Source organism: Perognathus longimembris, chromosome 16, assembly GCF_023159225.1.
Source record: "Perognathus longimembris pacificus isolate PPM17 chromosome 16, ASM2315922v1, whole genome shotgun sequence".
Taxonomy (NCBI): domain Eukaryota; kingdom Metazoa; phylum Chordata; class Mammalia; order Rodentia; family Heteromyidae; genus Perognathus; species Perognathus longimembris.
Window position 1 is genome coordinate 27,723,795 of NC_063176.1, and position 25,081 is coordinate 27,748,875.

Here is a 25,081-nt window from a genome sequence, read left to right on the forward strand (position 1 = left end):
ATCCTTATGGTAAAATTTTCAAATGGAACTTAGGTGCTGGTGGCTCATGTCTACACAAGAGGCTGAAAACTGGAGGATTGTAGTTCCAGGCCAGCCTGGAAAGAAAAGTCTATAAGATTCGACATTTAAAATAAACAACAAAAAGCAGATTTGGAGATATGGCCCAAATGGTACTGTCCCAGCTAAGAGACAGTTAGAGCATGAAGCCCTACATTCAATCTCAGTACCACACACATACACAGACACACACGGGTTAAAAAGTTTCCTTCTCTAATTTCCTTTCCTTTATTATATTTTTTCTTATTGTTAGTTTTTTTTTTCTGGTTCTGGGGTTTGAACTCAAGACTTGGGTGCTGTCCCTGAGCCTCTTTGTGCTCAAACCTAGCACTCTACCACTTGAACTTCTGGCTTTTTCTGAGTAGTTTACTGGAGATAAGAGTTTCATGGACTTTCCTCCTTTGGCTGGCTTTGACCACAATCCTCAGATCTCAGCCTCCTGGGTAGCTAGGATTACAGGTGTGAGCCACTGGCACACAGGTTATTGTTAGTTTTGAGACAAGGTTGGTTTTTTGTTTTTTTTTTTTTGCTTGTTTGTTTTGTTTTTGAGATGCAAACCATCACAAATAGGCCTTTTATTTGTCACTATTAAAACTCTGAATTTTAAACAGATTCTTGGACTGGTGGTTTGTATCTATCAGCTCGCTCGACTTTAGCACCAGTCTCATCCCCAGTAGCTTTGCCAGAACTACCACCTTCACCAAGAAGCTCCATGAGTTTTCTCAATTCAAAGTTGGGCTTCTTCAGCATTTTTACTTTTCTAACGAAGACATCATGCAGTGGATAAACAGACTGGAAGGCCTTTTCTATATCTTTGCCAATGCTGTCTGGAATCAATTTATTAACTACTCCTTTCAAGTCATTTGTCTGCACCTCTTGGGTCATGATCTCCATCATCTTCTTCCAGATCTGGCACACCTGCTGATGCTGGGCATAGGAGGTCTTGCAGATTTGATTGTTGCATTTTTTAGTAAAACCAACATGGAACAGATGAAGCAAATAACCATCTGTAGTCTTGACATCAACATGAGCTTCAATCATGGTCTGCCACTTTTTGACCATGGAGCACATTTTGTCTCGGGTGAGATCCATGCCATGGAAGTTGGTCAGACAGTTCTTGCCCTGAACATCCTCAGTAATGAGCTTGAACTTTCTGAATGCGACTTCATCATTCTGCAGATCGGCGAGGCTCACTTCAAACACCCGACCCTTGAGGCCATCAGATGCGATTTTGGTTCCTTGAGTCCTCGTGACTAGTGTTTTCCCAATATTCCTTATATTGAACATGGCCGGTGCTTTCACATCATACCAATCTTTCTTAGAAAATGGATCAACCGCTTTCTTCTTGGCTCCCTTTTTACTGCCTTTTGTAAGGCGCTTGTTCTTGCCGACCACCATGGTGCTAGTCAGAAAGCCGAAAGGTGAGACAAGGTTATATATTGCTATATAACTCAGGCTGGCCTCAGTTTCCTGTCTTGGTCTCCCAAATATCTCAACTCCTGAGACAACAAACATGTGCCACCATTCTAGGCCTTGCTTATCTGTCATCTGTCTATCTATCTATCTATCTATGTATCTATCTATCTATCTATATCAGCACATTAGTGATACAATCCAATCTGAGCAGTGATGAGGCATAAAGTTTCATGGTGTAAAAAGATGGATGTCTCTGTTTTAATAATATCACTTTATAACTACGAGTATATTGATTTACTCAACAAGGATTGACACAGCCCCTACATATGGTCAAGGTACAAAAAAAAAATCTAGTTCAAAGGTCTTAGTTGGCTTATTTTTCAATTCTAGGAAACTATTCAATTTATTCCAATAGTCTGAGCAAAGTTACTTTCTTTGTAGAGTGGGGGCAGAACAACAGAAAAACAACTGATTGGTTAACATCCCATTACTTCAGGGTTTTCTTTGGTGTAAGGATTAAGGAAGCTGGGGACTTCTTTATTATGCCAACTGTAACTGGCCTGTTTGGGAAATTTGGCTCTTATCACTCTAATCCAGTTCCTCCAAAGGTCACATAAATAGCTTAGTCTCAGCTTGGTGATTTGGAACATTAGCACGAGTGACTCCATCTTGACTTTTAGCCTAATCTACTGGGGTCTAGTGCAGGAACTTAGTAAAAACAATGGCTTTCTGTGACTTTGCCATTTCTAAGATGTCATGTGACCCACTCAAAAGAGGACCCTTAGGGAGCTTGCTGTGAAATACACCAGGGAAGTCACACTACTCCCCCACAGATGCCTTCAGGAAAATCTCCTCCTATGACTTTCACATCAGAAAAAAAATAATTCATGTCTCTATTCCAGCTTTGTGAAATAGTCTCAAAAATTCTTGAAAGGAAAACAAAGTCTACAGGCTTATCAGCAGCTTGAAGAAATGGCTTATATTTCCCTACCAATTCCAACATTCATTACTTCATAAAACCAAGAAGACTGCTTACAATGCTCACCCTTAGGTGTTTCATCCAAATGTCTATTTGCATTAAAAAGAAGCAGAAACAAGTGAATTAAGACCCCATAAGTTCCAGAAAGGTCTGGGGGAATGCTTCCATGCCTTCAGCATGCTCTCGATTTTCCTAGTAAATCTGACTTTTCCAGTCTCCTCCTTTATGCCCAGGGTTAAGTACAAAAAAGACTTTTTGTTATTGGTGTTATTACTTTTATTTTTTTACTAGCTTTATTTTTTTCACAGTGCTGGGGACTGATCCCAGGGCTTCTTGCTTACTAGATAAGGGTTGCTCCACTGAGCTATACCTTCAGTTCCCTTTCATTACTTTTCATTCACCTGTTGAAGAGTATTTGGGTCAACATGGCCATTGGACATTTGTTTCAGCCCCTCTCCATGGCAAGAGGTGTCATTTCCCAGTTAAAATGTCTCACACAGAGAGGCTGGGGATGTGACTTAGTGGTAGAGTGCTTGCCTTGCATGCACGAAGACTCAGTACCACATAAACAGAAAAAGCTGGAAATGGCACTGTGGCTCAAGTGGTAGAGTTCTAGCCTTGAGTAAAAGAAGTTCAGGGACAGTGCCTAAGCCCTGAATTCAAGCTCCAGGACAAGCAAAAAAAAAAAAAAGTTTCACACAGACTGCAAGCAAACAACACATTCTACTCCCACTTATCCCCACAATTTTTGCTCTACCTCAATTCTCCTCCTGCAGAATGTACAAACCTACACGAAAGGAGTGGATTTAATCTCAGGCTAGTGAGAACCAGGGTTGCACCAATAATCACTAGTTAATTATTTAATAGTATGGTAACCATTTCCTTTTCAACAACCTTTCCACAATGATAAATGAATAGTTCTGTATGTGTCAACTCAGCTTTCCCTAACCTTCTTCGGCTGTCTCTATTACTTGCTTCTTTTTTTCCTATATTATTCCTAAATTTTCTTGAAATGATGTACCTCTCAATTTATACATAGTGAATGAATTGTCTTGGGAAGACCTTTCTGTCCAGCAATATGTCATTTCTGGCATGTTTGTTTCTTGTAAGAATTGATTCTACATTTCTGGAAGCTAGAATCTCACATATTTTCAGCCCCTAAAGTACCATGACTAATTCATGCCTAAGCTAGTGGGTAGAAAGATGGATGGCTGGAGGGGTAAGAGAAATGCCATGAAATTTGAACTTGACATACAAAACAACAGGTTTAAAACCTTAGAAAGGTCGAAGAAGCCTAACAGACCTCAGAGATAACCACCAAAGATGATTAAAGCAGCAACTGAGCAAGATTGTAAGTAGCATTCTTAGGAAAATAAAGATCATTAGGAATCATTAAAAATTTCCAATACTTCCTTTGTAAAATTAAGACTAAATACCAGATAGTGCTTCTTTCTGGTGTTTTCAGTTGGGAAAATTAGTCCTACCTTCCAAGAATATTTGGAATATATGAGTTATCCATCTGCCTCTTTTGTTACTTATTGAAAAGGATTATGCTCAGGGTCATTAGAAAAGTAATTCTCTCTTGATTTTTCAAGAAAAATCTCAGATGTGACCTGCACATTGATATTGGAGAATTTAGGCTGCCTGCAAGAGCTGAATTGGACTTTGGTTTTATATTTTAAATGGAGTTGGAGTTGTTATTCCTTTTTTTTTTTCTTTTTCAAGGACACATTCAAATACCTTCTTTCCTTTTGACTATGACAGTTATGCTGATTGGAGACTCCACTAGAATAGAAATATTTTGAGGTGGTAAAATATGTAATCAACAAATACTTTTTATGATTCCACTTGTGAGATCAAAGATTCAATTCAACTCTAAAACCTTTGGGGGGGCGGCGATGCAGCCCCAATTGCTGCTCAATAGAATGCTGAGGTGAGAGGAGCTGCGATCACAGATCATACGCTATCAAGTCATTTAGTGCAGAATCCTTTAGCAGAATTTAGTTCCTTGAACCCTGGCATCATTGAAACAGCAGACAGCATGATCCAATGGCACAAACTGTCCATCATGTACCTAACTGCATCTATTAATGTCACTTGGTTCTGAAGTAATGGCATTAACTTTCACATTGCTAATACTCATGATGGGCCTTGTGTATTCAAGTGATTCAGAGTTAAAAGACAGAAGTTATTATGGAATATATGTTATCACTGAAATTTGAATTTTGACCAAACACTGATTTTCATGTGGGATTAAAGGACAATATTAATAAATTCTCTTTAACTCAGATACAACTTGTGAAGCAAGGTGATAAAGCTTTGAATCAGCTCCCAAAGAGAACACTTCCACCCCAGAACAGGATGATACCTCAACTTCAATTCTTTCCTTCTGGAATATTTGGTGTTATGCAAAGAAAACAACAGGTTAGAGACTTAAGAAAGAATGATGCATACTAGGAACACTGGAAGGGAATGAGCAGAAATGGAAGTAGCTGTGTTGGGCTAGTTTGGATTCCGGATGAGGTTCTCCCTCTCCGTTTTATGGATCGTTGTAATAAAAATAAAATAGCTCAATTGTGGCTTTGGTCTAGGGTTTGATTGATTGGGTTGGGAGTGCTCTGGGCATTTATTTTTCCTCCTTTCAAATGGTCTGCTATTTGCAGACGCTGGTTTGAGTTTTTATTAAGACCTGGAGGAAAACAAGAGATATAAGAGCAAGCCCGTGCAGTTATTTCTTATAAAACTGCCCTCTTTGCTGCACAAAAGGGGGTATTTTCTTTGTACATATTTTTGTTCTCCCCTTTGCTCACTTTCTAGTCAACATGCCAGAAAAATTCTCAAGTCAATAAAAGATTCTCTGGTTACAAGTAAATATCTTTTCCTGTTTAATGACATTGCCTCTACACTCATAAAAACAATGTCATTTTCTGCAGAAATACACGTCTGCTTACTATACCCTTGAGCAAACTTTCTAATGTGTATTAGTAGGTTAAGGTAATTTTTCAAGTCATTTGCAAAATTCAATAAAAACATAGCACTTAGTATTTGTGCCAACAGTCCTCTACAAATAGGCATTCTAAGATAATAAATGATGGCTTTATATTTAATAATAATATTAGGAGATAACGGCATTGAATGGTGTATGAATCAGGGAATCGTGTGTGTAACTCTGATTTTGTTCCTCCTAGTCTCTCAGCAAGTCTCAGCCTCAAAGTTCGCATTTATGCAATGGCTACATTGGTTTTCATCGGTCTCAGACTGACATGAAAATAGCTTTTAAGGACGAGCTGTTATTGATAGTTTTGTGAAGGTCCATGAATCTGGTTTTGTTGTTGTCATTATTTTTGCAAATCACAAGGACAATCTTTAGCTCTTCTCTCTGAAAGCACGTCCTGCTCTTGGCTCCCAGCTTTGTTCTGTGCAGCTCACCCCAGCACATTTCTTAGTTAAGAAAGCAAAGTCGTTCATGCTTTCTGGTCCTGTATCTTTCACAGACACACTTCTACAAGCAATCAGAGACCCTTTAGCTTCCTTGTGATGTACTCTCAAGGACCCATGATGCTCATTGAAGACAGAGGCACCATCCCAAGCTGCTGTCTCAAGCACAAAGTCTTTCCAACAAGAGCTCCTCACTGGCATTGGGTGCAGCTGTTCTTTTACCATCATGTTCCATCCACCAAGCATCTCGGGAGCATCTTTTAGTTTAGTGTCTTCTCTAGAAGCTGGGATACCTGTATGGAGTGTTCTAAATTCTTAATGCATTTGACAGAATCTTGAAACAAGTCATAGAGAAAGGGTAAAAAAATAGCAGAACATGACCCCCAGGGCTGACAGAGATATGTGAACTTGCCACCGTCTTGACATCAAGCTTCTTTATGGTCTGTCTTTCTAAGTTACCAATATTTTCCCATAATCATTTTGACTGGATTTTGCATTGTTATGCATAATTAAAAGTTTAAGAATTTCAGGGTAGGCCTCTTCCCTTTGAGAATGTAGACTTGGACAGGAAAAATTATAGTGACCCCAGAAATATAAAGTGAGGAGCTGGGAGACAGACTCTTAGTGGAGATGATGAAGGTGTGAATGTGGGAAAGGGGACTCAGGGGAGCTCTGGAGACTGGCTGCCTGGGACAACTTCAGGAAGGACTGCTGGGAGGAGCAGGGAAAAACCAGTTAGAAATGAAACAGAAAGAAGCCAAGTAGTTGACTGGATATTTGATCGAGAGCTGGGACTAAGTTTTTCTGGCTTGAGTAGGATTTAGTCCATGATAGTGTTTGGCTGGGAGAGAGGGACTAACATTCTGTATTATGTCCAGGAAACATGGGCAAACATATCCACATGAAGCACATGATAGGAATCATACAATGATCAGGTAGATCATAGTTAGAAAATGTGAGGAGTACCACACCTAGGAGAATGCGTACCTATCTCTACTCTTCTACTTAGGGGTCAATGAGAGAATTTTGATGAACATGGTGCTGCATGCCTGCAATCCCAGCACTCAGAGGCTGAGGCAGGAAGATTGCAGTTTCAAGACCAGCCTGGGCTATGAAGTAACATTCTGTCCCAAAAATGTAGAGAAAGATTTTTTTCCCCTTAAGGTGGAGACCTTTGGGCCGAGGCATGAGGTTTAGGAGAAGGCCAAACCTTTCTGAAATCTCCAGAAAGCTAGAGTCCCAAGGAGATGATGAGAAGAAAGTATCCTATGGCTAGGAGAGTAATGGGAAGAATTTTGAGAGGGATGGTGGGTTCTCAGGAGTGGGTGGGAGTGGGGGGAGGCAGAGCACAGCGCAGCAGGAGGCTGGGTGAAGGTCTCCGGCACACCCACTGGCCACTGTCCCCCTCAGCAAGGACGTGTTATGTCATCTAATCTCTGTGTTTGCTCTGTGTTCAGCGTTTTCCTGGGATTTCCCAGCTCTCTATCTTTACCCAGTGTGGCTTTTTGTCAGGAAAGCTGCAAACACTCAAAAGCAGGTATGGATGCTCAGAGAAATCTTAACACTGAGCCCCTAGGGAACATTAGAAATAGGAATGGAGCCAGGTTCCAGGTGCTTGTAATTCTAGCTACTCAGTAGGCTGAGATCCAAGGATCATGGTTCAAAGCCAGCCTTGGCAGGGAAGCCCATGAAATTCTTATCTCCACTTAGCCACCAGAAAACCAGAAGTGGCACTGTGGCTCAAAGTGGTAGAGCACTAGCCTTGAGCAAAAGAGCTCAGAGTCAGCACCCAGGCCCTGAGTTCAAGCCCCATGACCACCACCAATAACAAAAAGAAATGGGAAGGGATTGGGGTCAGAGTGGCTGCTGCCTCCAGGTGCCTGAAGAGAGAGCAGGTGTCAGTTTATCAAACAGGAGCAGCATCCTAGAAGACTGAATCACAAGTTCTTCCCTTGTACCCAAATGGAAGACATTGCACGAGTATAACAATCTGGAAATTTCTGACTAATCCTAGTTTTCAAAGAAGGGTCTAGTCTTTCTCCGTCCAAAATGATAGCTGCTAGACACATGTGACCACAAAACCCTAAGAATATGCTTACTCAGTATAAACTCTGCACTGGACCTAGATTTAATAAAAAAAAATGTAAAAAATCTTTGAATAATTCAAAATATCGATTACAGGGGCCATGTTATCCTGGCCATATTGAAATTAATTCCTCTTCCACCCCCTCTCTTTCTCTCTTCTTTTCTTCAGTGGGATTACTCAGAAATCTTAAAGGACATCTTCACATCTGTGCCTCCCAGTGTGCTTCTACAGGATGGAGTTGGCCTAATCAGATGACCACCTTCTGTGAAGAGTCACATTACCACTGTACCCCAGAAGCATAACCCAGAATAACAGTCAACAAAGGAACTCACACCTGGACTTCCTGTGTTTCAGATGCAGCCCTTTCTTCCTTTCAACAATCTAAGAGAGAGAGAAAACGACATTCTGTGGCCTGGGCAAATCTTTGAGTCTGTGGCTGCTTCCTTGAAGTTCTTGTTGACAGAAGGATTTGCTGCTCTCCTCTCGGCTTCCCTGAACTCTTCATCAGCTTGGCTTCCAGGCTCTTGTGCATTGAGAATTGTTCCTGCCAGCTCTGCTTTCCCCAGATGTAGCTTGGGGAAAGGACCTGCGACCGTTCTCAGGGCACCAGGGAAAATGGCGGCACAGAGCCAGGATTTCTCTCTCTCTCCTAAATAGAGTACTTGCAAAGACAGCTGCAAAGCCCCCTTTTCTCCCAGTGTTGTGCTGCATACATGCCATCTCTGTTCTCGGTGGAACTGGCAGAGAGCTCTCCAGGGGAATCTGCATTTCTAGATGGATTTCTTCAAAGACTCCAGTGCCTGCAGTCTGCAAAAACATAAGCCACTAATGAGGTCATTTCAAACCTGACAGCAGGCAGCGAGGACAAAGTTACTCCTATGCCCCTCTCCTTGCCAAGGCAGCCCCAGGAAATGGCTAGAGTGCACCTCAAAAGGAGCTGGTGGAGGTGTAGCAGAGCTGAATTCTAAACATATAAGGGGGCTGAGGGAGGAAGGAGAAGTGAATGGAGCCATTACAGTAGTTTGAGATAATGTGAGTTAATGAAGCCCTTTAAGAAGGGCTTCACTCACTCATCTTTCCTAACAGTTTATGGGGGATGGTGATTGTTGCCTCTATTTACAGCACTGGAAACTGAGGCCAGGGGTTGTGACATCAGGCATTTAAAGCTAGAAGCTAAGGAACAACAGACTCTGACACAAGGGTCATCCATGCATGTCACTTGGGTGAGTTTCCGGGTTTTGCTGCCCACTTGGGCAAGGGTTGCAAAAATAATGAGCATGCTTGGCTTCATGTGTGTGTTCAAATCAGCAAATTTAATCTTCCCTCATAAGTTTCAGAACTTTATGAGCCTGTAGACATTTTTGTAGTGTCTGAAATATTCATGATCTTACCTGCACTTAATGCAGGGGTTTGCAGTGCGTTCTCTGCCCTCAATGTTGATAGTGTATTGGCTAGCTGATAATTTCCTGTGGGTGGTATTTTAAACTTCCAGACATTGTGACACATTAAAATGTAGTCTCTTGAGAGAGCAGTGGTTTTTATTTGTCCCGTGATAGTGTCTGGTAGGTAGCTGGTGGTTATTAACCATGACTACCTCATCCTTCCCAGTCACAAATAAGTAGAATGAATTAAAAACACAGCCTGGAAAAGTTGTATTAGTCCTTTCTCAAAGACAAAGGGGACAGCCACTCACTAGAAGATAATATTATTTATTGCCTCTTATATAATCTTTTAATTCTTTTCACTCTGAAATTTTAATTACCAATGCGCAAGCGCTTTTCCAATTACTTGGACATAATTCCTATGTCACAGTCAAATAATTGGACGTGTGAATTTTAACAAAAATAACTACAAGCAAGTAAACAAACTGAAGCAAACATTCCTATTTAACAGGTCTTCTTAGATTAAAAGGAAATATTTTTGGTAACTGATAATTACAGAAAACTTATATTCTATTTCTTGCATTTTCTCCTCCTCAAAAAACTATAAAACAAATGTTCATCTTTTATGAGTCAAAATTGCAACATGTATAAATAATTGGTTTTCAGTGATGCATGCAAATAATATCAGAATCCACTTTAAATGTAAAAGCAACCATGGATTTAATTATAGAGTATGCAATTCAATACCCTTTTGCCCATTAATACATAAGATCCCAGTAATAGATACTCATGGTTCCTTGGAAATCAAGTCTGTCAGGCCAGATCCAAAAAATATCACTTCCACAGGTTTTGGAGTAGATAATAGCCTCCAAATCAACCTCAGTATTTAGCATAGCAAAGCCCACTCAGAACTCAACCCCCATCTTCTCCATTAATTACAGAGATAAAAGCTTACAGGAAGCTCATCTCTTCTCATGGGATCTGCCTCTGGCTGTTTTCACCAGCAGCTGGAGAAAAGGAGAGATGGCCTTGGGTTTTGGTGATTGGGAATGAGTGAGAAAGTGTATTGATGTAACTTGTGCGTGTTTGTTGGGTTCCACCCGCAACTATTCCTGGCATCGTTACAAAATTCATAGTGAGTTCTCGTTTTTTGCAAATTTTGCCAACTTTGGCTTGCATTTGTAATTCTACATTGCAATTAAAATTTTATGGCTTAGTGCCATTTCCTCTACAGCATTCCTTTTTGGGTGATCTGCTAGACGGCCTCCCTCGACAAAGTCAGTTTTGTAGCCGACCATATAAAAAGCACCATATTAAAAGCACTTGGTACTACCTGGAATCTGTGATGTCTGGGAGCTGTGATGTCTAGTTCGCACCCCTAAGCTAAGGTAGAAGCTGATGGTAGAGAGTGAAAAGCTATTACTCACATGGAGAAGGGCAGGAGTGGGGAATGTGTTGTAGGAGTTTGAAAAAGCTTGCCAATGTTCAAAAACTAGACAAGAGATGGCCTTATGGAAAGTTGAGAGTAGGCTGGAAATGACAGAGCATTGCTTGCCTGTGGTGATGTTGCTGGAACAGCCAGCAAGGAAGAATTGTGCAGAGCTGTCCGTGCCATACACAGCCATCTTCAAATCAATGGTCAGGTCCAATCAAAAACACAAAACAAAACAAACACCATGTGATTGCTACTCAGAGCTGCTAACTTATAGGGACACCAAATATATTATGTGAAGTTTACCTCTTTTTTTTTTTTTTTTTTTTTTTTTTTGGCCAGTCCTGGGCCTTGGACTCAGGGCCTGAGCACTGTCCCTGGCTTCTTCCCGCTCAAGGCTAGCACTCTGCCACTTGAGCCACAGCGCCGCTTCTGGCCGTTTTCTGTATATGTGGTGCTGGGGAATCGAACCTAGGGCCTCGTGTATCCGAGGCAGGCACTCTTGCCACTAGGCTATATCCCCAGCCCTTACCTCTTTTCTTTGACCCTCCCCTCCTTTTCTAGCAGGTAAAAGAGACACGTAAGTTATTATTTAAAGTTTATTCTGAAAGGTTATTTGTTAAAAGAATGTCAAAGATGACCCAGACATCTCAGTGCACAACCATAATCCTGGCATATTGGAGGCAGAGGTAGGGAGATGCAAAATTTGAAGCCATTCTGAGCTATATAGCAAGTTCCAGGTCACATAAGATACAGAGTGAGAACCAGCCTCAAAACCAAAACCAATTTATTTTCAGAACCCCCCTCCCCCCAAAAATACTGGAGAAGGATAGAGAGGAGTGAATAGATAGATGTGTTTATTGACTGGAACTAATTAGAATGACTTCCTTAAGTTTCTAGAACAGAAAACTTAGAAGTTCATGGTGCTATTATGAAGTACCGTAATTGTATTAGAGAGAAAATGTGGCAGGGGAATGGAAAATTTTCAAAAGATCTTGTGGCTTATTGAGACGTTTCTATAACATATAGCTCCAATGTGCACAATAAAAAGAGAAAAACACTATCACTAGCCTCTGAAGGATGTCTACCCAGCTCCCTGAGAGTCAGATTTAGTTGGATAGGGTAGGCCCAGGAATGAGCTGCTTTTTATTCTGATTGTAGCAACAAAATTTGTACAATGGCATCTACCCCCTTGATTGGTTAAGTTTATAGTACCATATTGTTAATGATATGCACATTGTTCTACTTACCTGTGGCATAGATTGCTAGAATTATTTTTTATTTTAATTTTATTCTAAAGGTGATGTACAGAGGGGTTATAATTACGTAAGTAAGGTAACGAGTATATTTCTTTTTGAACAGTGTGACCCCTCCCTCATTTTCTTCCATTCCACCTCTCAGCCCCCTTCTCCTCAAGTGGTAAAGTTCATTTCCAACATAGTGTCTAGTTAGTACCATTGCTGTTGCATTGGATCACTCTTTGTTCCACTATTTCTGTGATTCTCCTCACCCTCCCCAAATGGATAAACCTATACATGACAAAGGGTACAGAAATAAAAAACAATGACAGCAGGGACTAAACCAGAGGGGGGGTGGAGACAGAAAGAAAAAGGAAATAACTGCAAACAGTACACTGAAAAAACCCTCTTTTTTCCATTTCTTGAGATTTGTTTAGCTAATCACCCTTTTACGTAGCCATATGCATATAACTATTGAGATTTTCTGATTCTCTGCTAAGAATATCCTAGACATCATCTATTTATTGCAAATGAAGGAAACCATCCAGCCTATGGGTTCTTTGGGTCTGGCTTGCTTTGCCTACTATAATTTTTTCCAAGTTTTTCCATTTCCTTGTGAATGCCATTTTTCCCTATATTTCTTTGGGTCTGGCTTGCTTTGCTTACTATACTTTTTTTCAAGTCTTTCCATTTCCTTGTGAATGCCATTCTTTCTAATGGAAGCATAGAATTCCATTATATATATATATATATATATATAGATATATATATAGATATATATATATCACATTTTCTTGATCTATTCATCTACTGAGAGGCATCTGAGTTGATTCCAAATCTTAGCAATTGTAAATAATGTTGCAATGAATATGGTTGTGCTGATAGCTTTTGTGTGGCCTTGTTTTGTGGTCTTTATTTTACTTTATTTTATTTTACATGACTGGAACTCTACACCCACTGGCTCACAGCTCCCCAACTTCCTTTTCACTTGTTCATGGCAGCCAACATTTTATTTCTTGCACCTATAAATTTGAGTACTGTACAAATCTCATATATGTGGACTCATTTATCTTTTTATTTATTTATCTTTAAGGTTCATCCACATTGCAACATATGTCAAGAGTTCCTTCTTTTTAAATACTGAATAATATTCCATCACATTGTCTTTCTCCATTCATTCATTTGTGAGCATTTTGATTGTTTTTACCTTTCAGACATTGTGAACTAGGCTCCAACAAATGTAGGGTTGCAAATGAAGATTGAGTCACTTTAGTAAATACCCACTAGTGGAATTGTTGGGTCACATGGTAGCTTATTTTTAAATTTTTGAGGAAGCTATAGGTGGCTTTCTTTACATATTACCTTCTCAATGTTTTGCTTCTGCAACTGTGTTCAAGGTTCCTGATTTCTTCACATTCTCATCCGCACTTTGTTACATCCTATATTGTTTGGATAAAGTATGTCCTCAGAGATGTGAGGTCATATCTAATTGTGGCTTTGATTTGCATTTCCCTAATGATCCTTGATGCTAGCACCTTTTCATTATACCTATTGGTTTCTTTTTTTTCTTCTTTGTATGTATGCTTTGGAGCAATGTGTATTTAAGTCCACTCTTTAAATGGAATTATCTGGGATTTCTGTGCCATTAAATTACATAAGTCTTTATGTATTTTTTTAAACTTAACTCCTTGTCAGATATATGATTTGCAAACATTCTTTCCATTCCATAGGTTGCACTGTCTGAATTTTTAAAAATATTTTTATTAGTCAGGTGCCAGTGGCTCACCCCTATAATCCTAGCTACTCAGGAGGCTGAGATATGAGGATATCAGTTCAAAGCCAGCCGGGGCAAAGGTCTGTGAGACTCTTATCTCCAATTAACCACCAGAAAACCAAAAGTAGTGTTGTGGTTCAAGTGATAGAGTAGTAGCCTTGAGCTAAAGAGCTCATGGATAGCACCCAGGTCCAGAGTTCAAGCCCCACAACTGTACAAAGGAGTTGCCATTCAACAAAGAAATTTATGAATACAGTGTGTTGTGATTAATGTCATCATTTTCAACATTCTCACTCATCCTTCCCAACTCAACCATTCTTTCATTTTTCTTATTTTTTTAGGATATGTATTGATTTTTGTTTTGCTATTTAACAAAGCAGGTTATGTATACAATGAATCTTGATCTATGTCATCCTTCAACATTTTCATCCACTTTCCGGCCTCCTCTTCCCATATTTTTTCTTAATTTTTAAGTTTTAAAGTATACAGTAAAGCCACAAGCACAACCATGTTCACTGCAGCACTATTTACCATAGCCAAGATATGGAATCAGCCCAGATGCTCCTTATAGGATAAATGGATCAAGAAAATGGGGCATGTATATTCACAGTGGAATTCTACTCATCCATAAGAAAGAGTGCTATTGTACTGTTTGTAAGGAATTGGAAAGACTTGGGGAAAAAATTATAGTACGTGAAGTTAGCTAAACTGAGAAAAAAAAGGTTGCATAATTTCCTTCATTTGAATATGCCTGTAAATCTATAAATAAACACACTAGGAGGCATACAAGCAATTACAAATGAATTAACTGAAGTATAATAGATTATATGAAGAACTCAAATAGTACAATTCTATCAGAAGATTAAGTCGAAACCCAACAAAATAACTATCAAGAAATAGGTACTTGCAAGAGGGAGTTGGGGCCAAGGGGAGAGTGGAAGGCAAATGAAGTGGGGAGGAAGGAAAACACAATTAAGAATCCATTGTACATACCACAGGACTGCAGTTTTTATTCGATTGTTTCCTTTAATGTGAAAATGCCTTTTGGCTTCATGTATTTCTACTTGTCTGTTTTTGTTTGTGCTTTTGGTGTCTTCCACACGAAAGCACAGGCAAGGAATATTCATAAAGTTTCCCAATGACTCTAATGTAAAGCCAGACCAGAGAGCCCCTGCCTTAAATGATAATTTGCTATAACATAAAGCCAGAGATTCCATTTGCACAAGAAAGTTTTCTTGTTCCAACAGGTAGCCATTAATTACATTTATTGTCAGTTTGGCATGATGACTCCTAAATGTGTGTGTGTAGGTGGGGGGGAGGTATTGTGATTTCTGTATGAGATAGGGTCAAGGTAGGGAGAGTAGTTTGAAAGGTATTATTTTTGTTATAGAGTCTTATTCCTGAATAATGTATTTTTCATAACTTAAATGATCAAAAATAAAAATGAACAAAATCTTGACTCATGAAGAAATCAGTGAGTATAAACTAAGAGAGTGTATGTGTGTGTGTGTGTGTGTGTGTGTGTGTGTTCATATATATGTGTTAAAATATCAGGAGATGGTATCTACAATTTGTTTTTATTAAATGGGCTACAAAGTTTAGGAAACCAAATTGAGGGAGGCGGTTCCTGATGGAGAAGATACATTCATTTGTTCCCGAGATGTTTTTGAGTGTTTCTAAGATGTTTTTGGTGCCTTTGCTGTCAGGTTGGTGACAGCAGGACCTTTTTTCTTGTCCCTTGCTCAGACTCAGTCCCAGGACACTGTCTGGTCCATTGTTAACACTCAAAATATTGCTGTGGATGCTGCAGAGCTGGAGACTGGATACACTTCTGTCTGCCCTGTCTAGAGCTGCTGCTTTCCCCATAGCTGGAGACTCTCAGCTTTTCTTCTCGTCTTTCTAGTCTTGTCGTCCTCATAGTTCAGAGGAAACTGTGTCCTGCAGGAAGCTTTGCACAGTGGGATCTGCATTCTGGAGATTCTCAGGGCTGCACTCAACTGGTCCCAAGTGCATTGTGTCTGTGGTGGCGGCTGGGAGCTCATTCATCCAGGAAATGCCCATTCACAGCATAAGCTCTGTTTGATCTGGAAGAGGAGATGCACACAATCACCACAGTGTCCACAGGCCAAAAAGCTTATCATAAGTTAAACCCCATAGTACTTAACAAAGTAGTATGTCATAGCAATGACTGAGCAGCCATCATAAGTGTTTAAGCAAAAATACAGTCTGTGCTAACTTTATCTTTCAACTTAAATTATCTTCGCTTGCGTTTTAACAATCTGTCCAGTGTTTGATGAAACAGTTTCTAAAATATGCCTGATAAAAGCAACAACAACAACACTGATGTGTTTTTTACCATTCAAATGGGAAGACTTCTAAGGGAAAAAAGAGAGGAGAAGAAATGGACACTTACTTTTTCATAATTTTAAGTTTTATTATTTCAGAGCACTCAGATGAGGGTTTGGGAAATCTTCATGTCACTCTTTAATGAAGCCACAGCAAGCACTTAGTGCTGCTTCCACTTCCCACACACAAACTTTCTAATTATAAAAGGACCTTTTCAGACTTATTCAGGGCATATAATCTTATTTGCAGCTCCTAATTGGAGGGCTGTGTTTGTTGAAAAGAACAGAAGTCTTCAGTCGTTTAGAATAAAGCTGGCTCATCAACCCCTGTGGGAAGAAAAGAACTATTTATTTTATCCGTTAATCCCAAATACAAACACAGTAAAGCTGTCTTTTCTAATAGTGACCTATTTCATGTTAAATTGGGAAAAAAAAGCCAGCTTTGCTCAATAAGACCATTGTGGTCATCAAAAAAAAAAAAGTCAATCTTATTAGGACTCCCATTGAATAACTTCCAATAACTTATCTTCTTAAGCACTGAACACAAACCCCAGCTGAATTCTGTTAGTTGCCTTAGACAAAATGCAAATTTGGAAGGGAAGTAACCTCAACTCGAGAGCCCCATCTAGTGACAGGGAAGTAAATTGCTGGTCAAAACCTGTTCTATAATCAGCCCATAGTCCCTTAATCTCATTTAAAACATTCTTCTGTTTGTGTTCAAACCCTTGTGATTTAATTTGTCCCTAATTTTGCTTATACTTGTCTTTCTAAAAGTAAATAACTTTTTGCACCACATAAATTTTCTTTGATAATTTAAATCCAAGTCTTTAAAAAAAGTTTGAAAATGAGCCACAATTCATCATTTATAGTTGAATAAAAAATTTATGTTATCTTTGAGCAGTCATACAAAGGGGTTTCAATTCAATAAAGTAATTTGTAAGTATATTACATCTCTTAAAGTTATTATAAAGGTGATATAGAAGGGCTATCATTTCATAAGTCAAGTAATAAGTAATTTCTCTTTGGACATTGCATCTTGTTTAATATAATCCCTTTTATCATTCTCATCCATCTTTTTCAACATCCACGCCCGAAGTTATATAGTTGAATTTTAAACTGTGGGTCACCATATCCCTTGACTAGCATCACATAACAACTGTAGATTAAATGTGCTTGGTATATATAATATTAAGAAATTTACAGGTATAAGACTGGGTCATAGGGCTGGGAATATGGCCTAGTGGTAAGAGTGCTTGCCTCATATACTTGAAGCCCTGGGTTCAATTCCCCAGCACCACATATATAGAAAACAGCCAGAAATGGTGCTGTGGCTCAAGTGGCAGAGTGCTAGAATTGAGTAAAAAGAAGCCAGGGACAGTGCTCAGGCCCTGAGTCCAATGCCCAGGACTGGAAAAAAAACAAAAACAAAAACAAAACCCAAAAAACAAAACAAAAAAAAAGACTGGGTCATAGAAAAACCCAATGACAACTCTAAGGTCATTAAAGATATCAAAATTGGCATTTTGAGGCCAAGTCCACCTTTGCTGATTGTGCTGGTTGGGAGGGGAGCATTCTTTTAGCTGAGGTAAGGAGTAGCAGGCATGCTTTCTGTGCTTCTGCAGTTTTTTACTTTTAATCTCCCAATAACAAATATTTTCAAGACACTGAATAAGGGAATGTCAGGGATTAACTTTAGTCATCTATGGGAAATGTTTTGTTAATAAACTTTTTCCCCACAAATAAAACCAACTTGAAAGCAATCATCTCATCATTTTAAAACAAAGTAGAGCATATTTGTCCATTTATATATATTTAAATTACTTTCAAAATAGCTTTCCACTGACCTATGTTTCAAATTCCCGAAGCAGAAAGATCTGCAGAGGTATCTGGGTTATGCAAGGAAGAACAAAGAATTTAAGTTGTAACTCCAACACTGCCCTGTTCTGGCTGTATGGCTTTGGGAAATCAGACCTCCCTCCAAGGGACCTTTAACTCAGACTATGAAGCAGACAGCCCCTGCTTCTCCAACCCCCAGACGTTAGACTTGAGACAAATCACTTCTCTCAGCCTGGACCTCTTCTACGTGTATCATATCTGAGGTGTAGAGTTCTAAGGAAAGTTGATTGAATAAAATATGTGCACTGCTTAGCTCTAGGTCTGGCATGTATCAGTGACCTCAATAAATATTATTATCACTTGCAAAATAAAAAGCTTCTCAAGATGGTTGAGAGACTGATAGGTTGGCATATGGGAAAATGTTGGTGTTGTCAATGCTGCGGCTTACATTAATCACAGCAGGACTGCTAATGAAGGTCTAAGAAGGAAGGCTGTATAATTAGAAGGCATGGAGCTCAGGTTAGCCTAAGCTTTATGGGTTGACTAGATTGGTGGGGGTGGCTAAGTCAACTGATTTGTATTGTTGGCTCACATTTGAATTGAGATTGTAAATTTCTGAAAAGAAGAGAATGATAGAGCTGGAAGAGAGACTGCATAATTTAGTGTTTGTATTATATGGGAAAAAATATCCTAACACTTTTCTGCTTCAGAACATTTTGTACACTGAGTTTAGTTGAGAATTTGAAATTATTTGTTCAAGTCTGCCTTTTCTTCTGGATCCTAAGTCCCGTGTAGACAGTGACCGTGTTTCTTGGGTTTACATCATATCCACAGATGCATCTCAGGGAGCAGACATACTTGGTAGAGTATATAGCACATTGCCTGCATAAGGTAAATGTTGTCAAGTTTGAAGACGATGCGTGGCAGAGTGGATGGAAGCATGAACTCTGCAGGGAAGAAAGGCTGGATTCAAATGACTCCATTTGTTTCCTGAGTGAGTTTGGATAAATTCTTTAGTATCCCTGAGCTTCAGTTTCCTAATCTGTATAAAAGAAGACTAATAAGGACAGAATCTATTTTATAGGGATGCTGCAAAGATTAATGAGCTCATTCATGAAGAGCATCTAGAAGACTGTAGTTCCATAAATTGACCTAAATGACCACACTGATGAATGTTCTGGAGTAGAACTCTGTGTAAGTTCTGCTCTTGATTGTTTTCCTCCATGTTCCCCAGCCTTAAATCTAGTCAGGTAAAAATAGCAACACAAAATACACTAGTGAGTTATTCATTTGGTGGTTATTTGATTCTCCAAACCCTAGCATTGGCTTCCAGGAGCTCACTTTAATGGTGGTGAGAGTCTTATTATTGCTAATAACCTCCTCATGTCTAAAGCACAGTGCTGAACAGAGTATTTCATAGTTTGCTCTAGCAGCTGGTCCTTAAGGGTTTTACTATCAGATATAGGCACAATAGATTAAGAAAATGGCATATTTAAAAATATCTCTGTGGCTCACTCCTGGGTGACTTTTAGCAGTTGAACTGTTAGCCTCCTGTAAGACTAGATGTCAGGATAATTAGCTCCCTGCCACTTGGACTCTGTATTTTTCAAATCTCATTCCTTTTTATTCCCCGTATCTCTTCGTTGACACAATTCATTATGACTTTATGCCTGCATTCTTCAATTTCTTTTCAACACACTCATAAACTGTCTCCTTTTTATAACTTATCACACCTAACACCCAACTCATGCTATTAACTTTGATGTTTTATTTTACAACTCAGTTTGTATCCAAATATCAGAGGAAGCAGAGAGCTAGTTAGACAGGTAAACGAGATATGAGCGTGTTTATCTATAATAGCCTGTCCTCCTCTCTCTCTCTCTTCTGTGCCACGGAGGCAGCAAAATGCACATTCTCCATTTCATTCCATGACCTCAGGTCTACGAATTTCTCCTTTCATTGTCTAACTTGTGTGTTGGTGAGTTTTCCCATTTTATTATTCTTCAAGAATGGGGCTTGGCTTTGTACAACTAGGGAATAACTTTTTTTCTGTTCCATCATAAATGGAAGTAGTGAAAAGCTAGACTAGAAAGAATAAGATAGAATAGGAAATTAGCCAGAGAAGCCACATGGTGAAAGGAATTTCTGTCTGGAAGAACTCTGAATGGCTGTCTGTCCATCACTCTGCACTCTGGCCCTACCCTGGACCAACTCAACAGGCAACAATGGTTCCTGTTTCAAAGGCAGACACAAGGTAACTTTGCTCTTCATAAGGAAAGCTCTTTAATCATGCAGCCTGCTACTTGTTCCCACTTTTGTTCAGACTCTTTTCACAAAGAGTGGCTGGTTAGTTCCATGTCACCTGGAAATGTAGACATCCACCAGGCAGAAGAGTGAGGTACCTCCCCTCTGGCCTTCTTCCCTGCCTGTGACCTGGAGAGTGTTGTGCAGTTCCTCTGTGTGTTGCCACCATTTGATTAATTGTGTGGTTAATGGATGGATTAATTCCAGGATTTCCTTTAAATAGTCTTGTACTGAGCTAGAAAAGAGGATGAGGAGTGTGTTCTTGGGCTTCATTTTTCCCAGCATCACTGTCCACTTCCTTAGGAACCCTCCATCCCACCTTCTTCACAGCTCAGCAGACACAGGGCAGAATCAATTGTACTGGGCTCTACCCCAGATCCAGCTCTTCTCAAAGCTCCTAGGAAGTGCTGAGGTGTTAAAGACCAGCACTTTTCTAACTCTTACTCAGATCCAGGAATGGTTATCTAGAGATCTACCAAAGATGGGGAATTCCCCCTACCTCATTCCCACCAACCATCTATCAAGTTACAAAACATCATCAGCTTTTTAAAGCACAACAGTTTTTAAGCATAACTTGCTGAGCTGATTTTCGATGCATATCTGTCTTAGTGTCTGTACACCAGCAATCAATTTATTGAACTTCAAGTGAATAGAGTATTTGTTTGGGAGCCAAGTTGACCTTGGTCTGGTGCTCCATTCTTTCACTTTGCTATTCAACACATTTAATTACCTTTGTCATCAAAGTTGCTCAACCTGTAAACTTCAGGTCCTTCCTTCCTTTCTCCTTCCCTTTCTCCTTCCTTCCTCCCTCCCTCCATTCCTTCCACCTTCTTTCCTTCCTCCCTCCCTTCCTTTCTCCCTCCCTTCCTTGCTCCCTCCTTTCCTTTCTCCCTCCCTCCCTTCCATCCTTCCTTCTTCCTCTCTCACTTTCTCTCTGTACTGAGGCTTGAAATCAGGGTATAGGTGCTGTCTCTTAGCTATTTTGCTCTACCTTTTTGATGCTCTACTACTTAAGCCACAGCTCCACTTCCCATTTTTTGCTGGTTAATGGGATAGAAGAGTCTCTTAGATTTATCTTCCATGGCTGGCTTCGAACGGCACTCAGACTCAGCCTCCTGAGTAGCTAGGATTACAGACAGGAGCCACTGACACCTGGTAAGCATTCAAGTTCTTTGTATGTAAAATGGAGCCCTGATGGACATTAAGGTTTGGCAAGGGGAAGGAGAGGAGACTTGAGTTTTGTGAAATACCCAGCCCAGGGCATGCCCTGATTGTTTTTGTGCACAGTTATCTTGCTCCCCAAGCGTTATAGCATGTTGAGCATCCTTTGGCTTTGTTGATTATGTGGAGCTGTCTGTAGCAGCTCCCCGGAAGAGCTAATAACAGAAACTACTGTGAAGGGGTCTCTGTGGTGTGGTGCTGTGTGCCAAGGCTGTGGCAGGTACCGGGGCAGTAGACACAGAGTCCCTGTTCTCATGGGGTGCACAACACCAGCTATGTATTTGGGGTCTTCTCATGAGCACCTAAGCCCAACTTCATTACATTACATCACAGTTACATTAAGATTTTTAAGGATGGCAGCACTGAGATTATGGTGTTTCATCCTCCCATATAATTAAAAATCAAAACAGGACTAAGCCATAATTAAGTGTAGAGGCAGAACAATGTTCTCACATTTTTTTCCCACTGCAATGACAGTCTCAGTATTTCATTTCATGTTCTTTTTTTTTCCCAGAACACTTTTGGGGGTGTTCTCATTTTGTAGGTACCTGGTCTACTTCTAGGGTCATCCACCCCAAGCCTCCACACAAGCTCAAGTTCAGCAAGTGAACCAGAAGCTTGATCAAGAGTTATAAAGTCCAGGTCTGGACAATCCAGAAAGGACTTGCCCATACCATGAAGAAGGGAAAGGTAGTTGTGTACTTTGGGAAAAGACCAAATCACCTTTACAAAATAGAAAGGGGTGGGTGCTACAGGCTCACACCTGTAATTCTAGCTACTCGGGAGCCTGAGAGCTGTGGATCACAATTCAAGGCCTGCCCAAATGAAAGTCTGTGAAACTCTTATCTCCAATTAACCACCAAAAAGTTGGATGTGGAATTGTGGTTCAAGTGGAAGAGCACTAGTCTTGAGAAAAAAAAGAAAAATGCTACGGGACAGCTCCAAGGCCCTAAGTTCAAACCCCTCAGGAATAGCATGTGCGCGCACACACACGTAAATGAATATTTTTTTCAATTATATGGCATGTTTGTTGTTTGAGCTAAAAAGAAGCCATATTTAGATGAGCAAATTGTAGTAGAGGCAGGATGACCCTTTAAGCTCAACTGAACTTGAATTCAAAATCCTCCTGTCTCTGCCTCCTGAGTGCTGGGACCTCAGCGCTTCGCCCACACCTGGCCTACAGTCTATTCTACAGGACTGCGTTGTTGCTTAGCTGTACGTAGTGGCTCCGTCCTTGCACGAAGACAGACTGCCAGGAGCAGCGATGGCAAGAGATACTCTCCGGAGTGCAAAGGCTTTTTTCATCTCTTGGAACTCCCCTTTCCTTTAGTGGCGAACATTCTCTCTGAAGGACTCAGTCCAGCTCCCAAGGCAAGGTGAGCATGACCTGGGGAGGCCTAATGGGGGATCAAGCTGACAATTTCTCACATTTGTAGTCAGTCACCCCTAAACTGCAAATCAAAAAGAAAGGGGCAGAAACCCTGACAGGGAACTTTCTCAAGCAGAGATGAAAACAATTTATACAGCCACTGTAAATAGTTAATAAAATCCATTTTACAGTCCATCTACTTAGATTTCCATTACATCCTGGCTTCTTTCAAACATGCATTTTTCTTTGGGGATTGTGAGGCAATAAAGAATCCAGCCATTTATCAAGCAGTGTCCTCGTATTCCTTAAAATTTTTTTTTTTTTTTTACCATTTTCAGGAAACACTGTGGCTTCTATAATTAATCTCCCTATGGAAGCTGCTTTAGAAAGAGTGCAGTATAGTAGAAAGAGAAGTCTTTTCTTCATGGGTGTTTTCTGGTTCTCGTGAGTAGAGATGTTCGAAAGCAGATGCTGGTGGTATTGTCACATATTGCAAACTGTTCATTTCAGATAATGAGAGAAAACAATAGAGCACAGTCTGCTCGGCAAAACTGTCCTGTGACAAAGCTTTTGTTAAACGAGGCCTCCCAACAGCTCGATCTGGTGCTATAATTAGGGTAACTTCAGTTGAGGCTGGGTTTCCACAGTTCTCAAATGCTGAATAAAAACAAATATATCTGACAGAAGTCACACAAACCAGTCCCACTCTCACACTCTTGCTCCGCTCTGACGTCAGAAGTGCTTGTTACCCTTAGTACTCCTCAAAGATGGGCATTCCTGCATATATTTTACATATGCAACTCATTTGATTTTCATTGCAAGTCTGAGGAACATATTCATTTCCCCCTGATCTGTATAGATTAGGAAGCTGATGCAGAAAGTTATTGGAGGATTTACCAAGGGCCAAATTCTCAAAGATCGGGGCTGGAAGTAAAACACACGCAGCTTATCTCCCATGTGCAGCTTCCTCCTTGCCGTGCTCTGAGGCCCTGCATGCCAGCCTTCAGTCCTTCTGTCTCACGTGTGACGGCACATGGTTAGGTAATTCAGTCCTCTCTTCTATTTGAGAGGGAAAACAATGGCAGAGAGAAATGCTGAATGGCTTGCCAAAGCATGCCAAAATGGCTAGGAACTTGAGTCAATGGATGTTCAGGCTGGCATTTCATAACTTAGAGAATTTTATTCTCATCTGCATAGATACACAACATGAATATAAATATAGTGAGAACTATTGTTTGCATCTTGGATTTGCCCTTCTGGCCCCAGGGAATGTCAGGAGGCTTGGTGGCTTCTGATCTTGAGTGTCCTGAGCCTTGCCAGCTGGGCTTGGTGTCACTGAAGCAGCCTGGCTTTGCTTCTTGAAGGCCAATGAGTGATCTATTTGGCCTCTGCCCAAGTGGATTGATTTTGAAATGGCTTGATCTGGTCCTCAAACACATTAATAACTACCCAGAAATGCTCCCGTCTTTAGAGGCTATGCACGTACAAACCAAGAAGAGAAATTGAAAAACCAGAGAATTTGGATGATCTCTGAAAAAAATGTGGCTCTGGTTTCCTTCAGGAAACTTCAGAGAATGATGTTTACCTCTTCAAGATCAGGGCAACATTTTCTGTGTCTTTATTTTTCTTTCTTTCTTTCTTTCTTTCTTTCTTTCTTTCTTTCTTTCTTTCTTTCTTTCTTTCTTTCTTCCTTCCTTCCTTCCTTCCTTCCTTCCTTCCTTCCTTCCTTCCTTCCTTCCCTCCCTTCCTTCTTTTTTCCTATGATATTGGTAAGCAAACCCTGGACCTTTAGCATGAGCTGTGCCACTGAGCTATACTGCTAGCCCCTTACTGTTTTTAAACAGGATCATTCTGAGGGCTCAGGCAGCTTTGTGGGTAATCTGGTTTCCATAGTAAAGGCATTGGGAATGAAGCCAGTTAGGCATCCTTTCATCAGCACCATAACCTGATGCACTCATCTGAATATTTCCTTCCCAAATAAGGGGAAGGTGGCTGTGATAAAAAGCCAGCACGATGAGGTGCATAGGTAGGACTTAATCTTTCACAATGTCACTTGATTAAGCAGGCAATCATTTTCCCCGTAGTGCCTTCGGGAGAGACTTAAGTCATGCGGATGCCCATTTATATGCATCAGAGTGCAAAAAGCAGGAACTGATGGAACGTGCAAAGTGAAAATTTAGGAGGATTTAGTAAGGGGAACAATT

General features: G+C 40.2%; 1 protein-coding gene across 1 annotated transcript; it reads right to left on the minus strand.

The window, feature by feature from the left end:
- Positions 1-617: 617 nt before the first annotated feature.
- LOC125364463 (40S ribosomal protein S3a-like) lies at positions 618-1,455 on the minus strand. Its single transcript, XM_048364053.1, has one exon. The coding sequence runs from the start codon at positions 1,453-1,455 to the stop codon at positions 661-663; it is 795 nt and encodes a 264-aa protein (XP_048220010.1). The 3' UTR covers positions 618-660.
- Between the last annotated feature and the right edge of the window lie 23,626 nt (positions 1,456-25,081).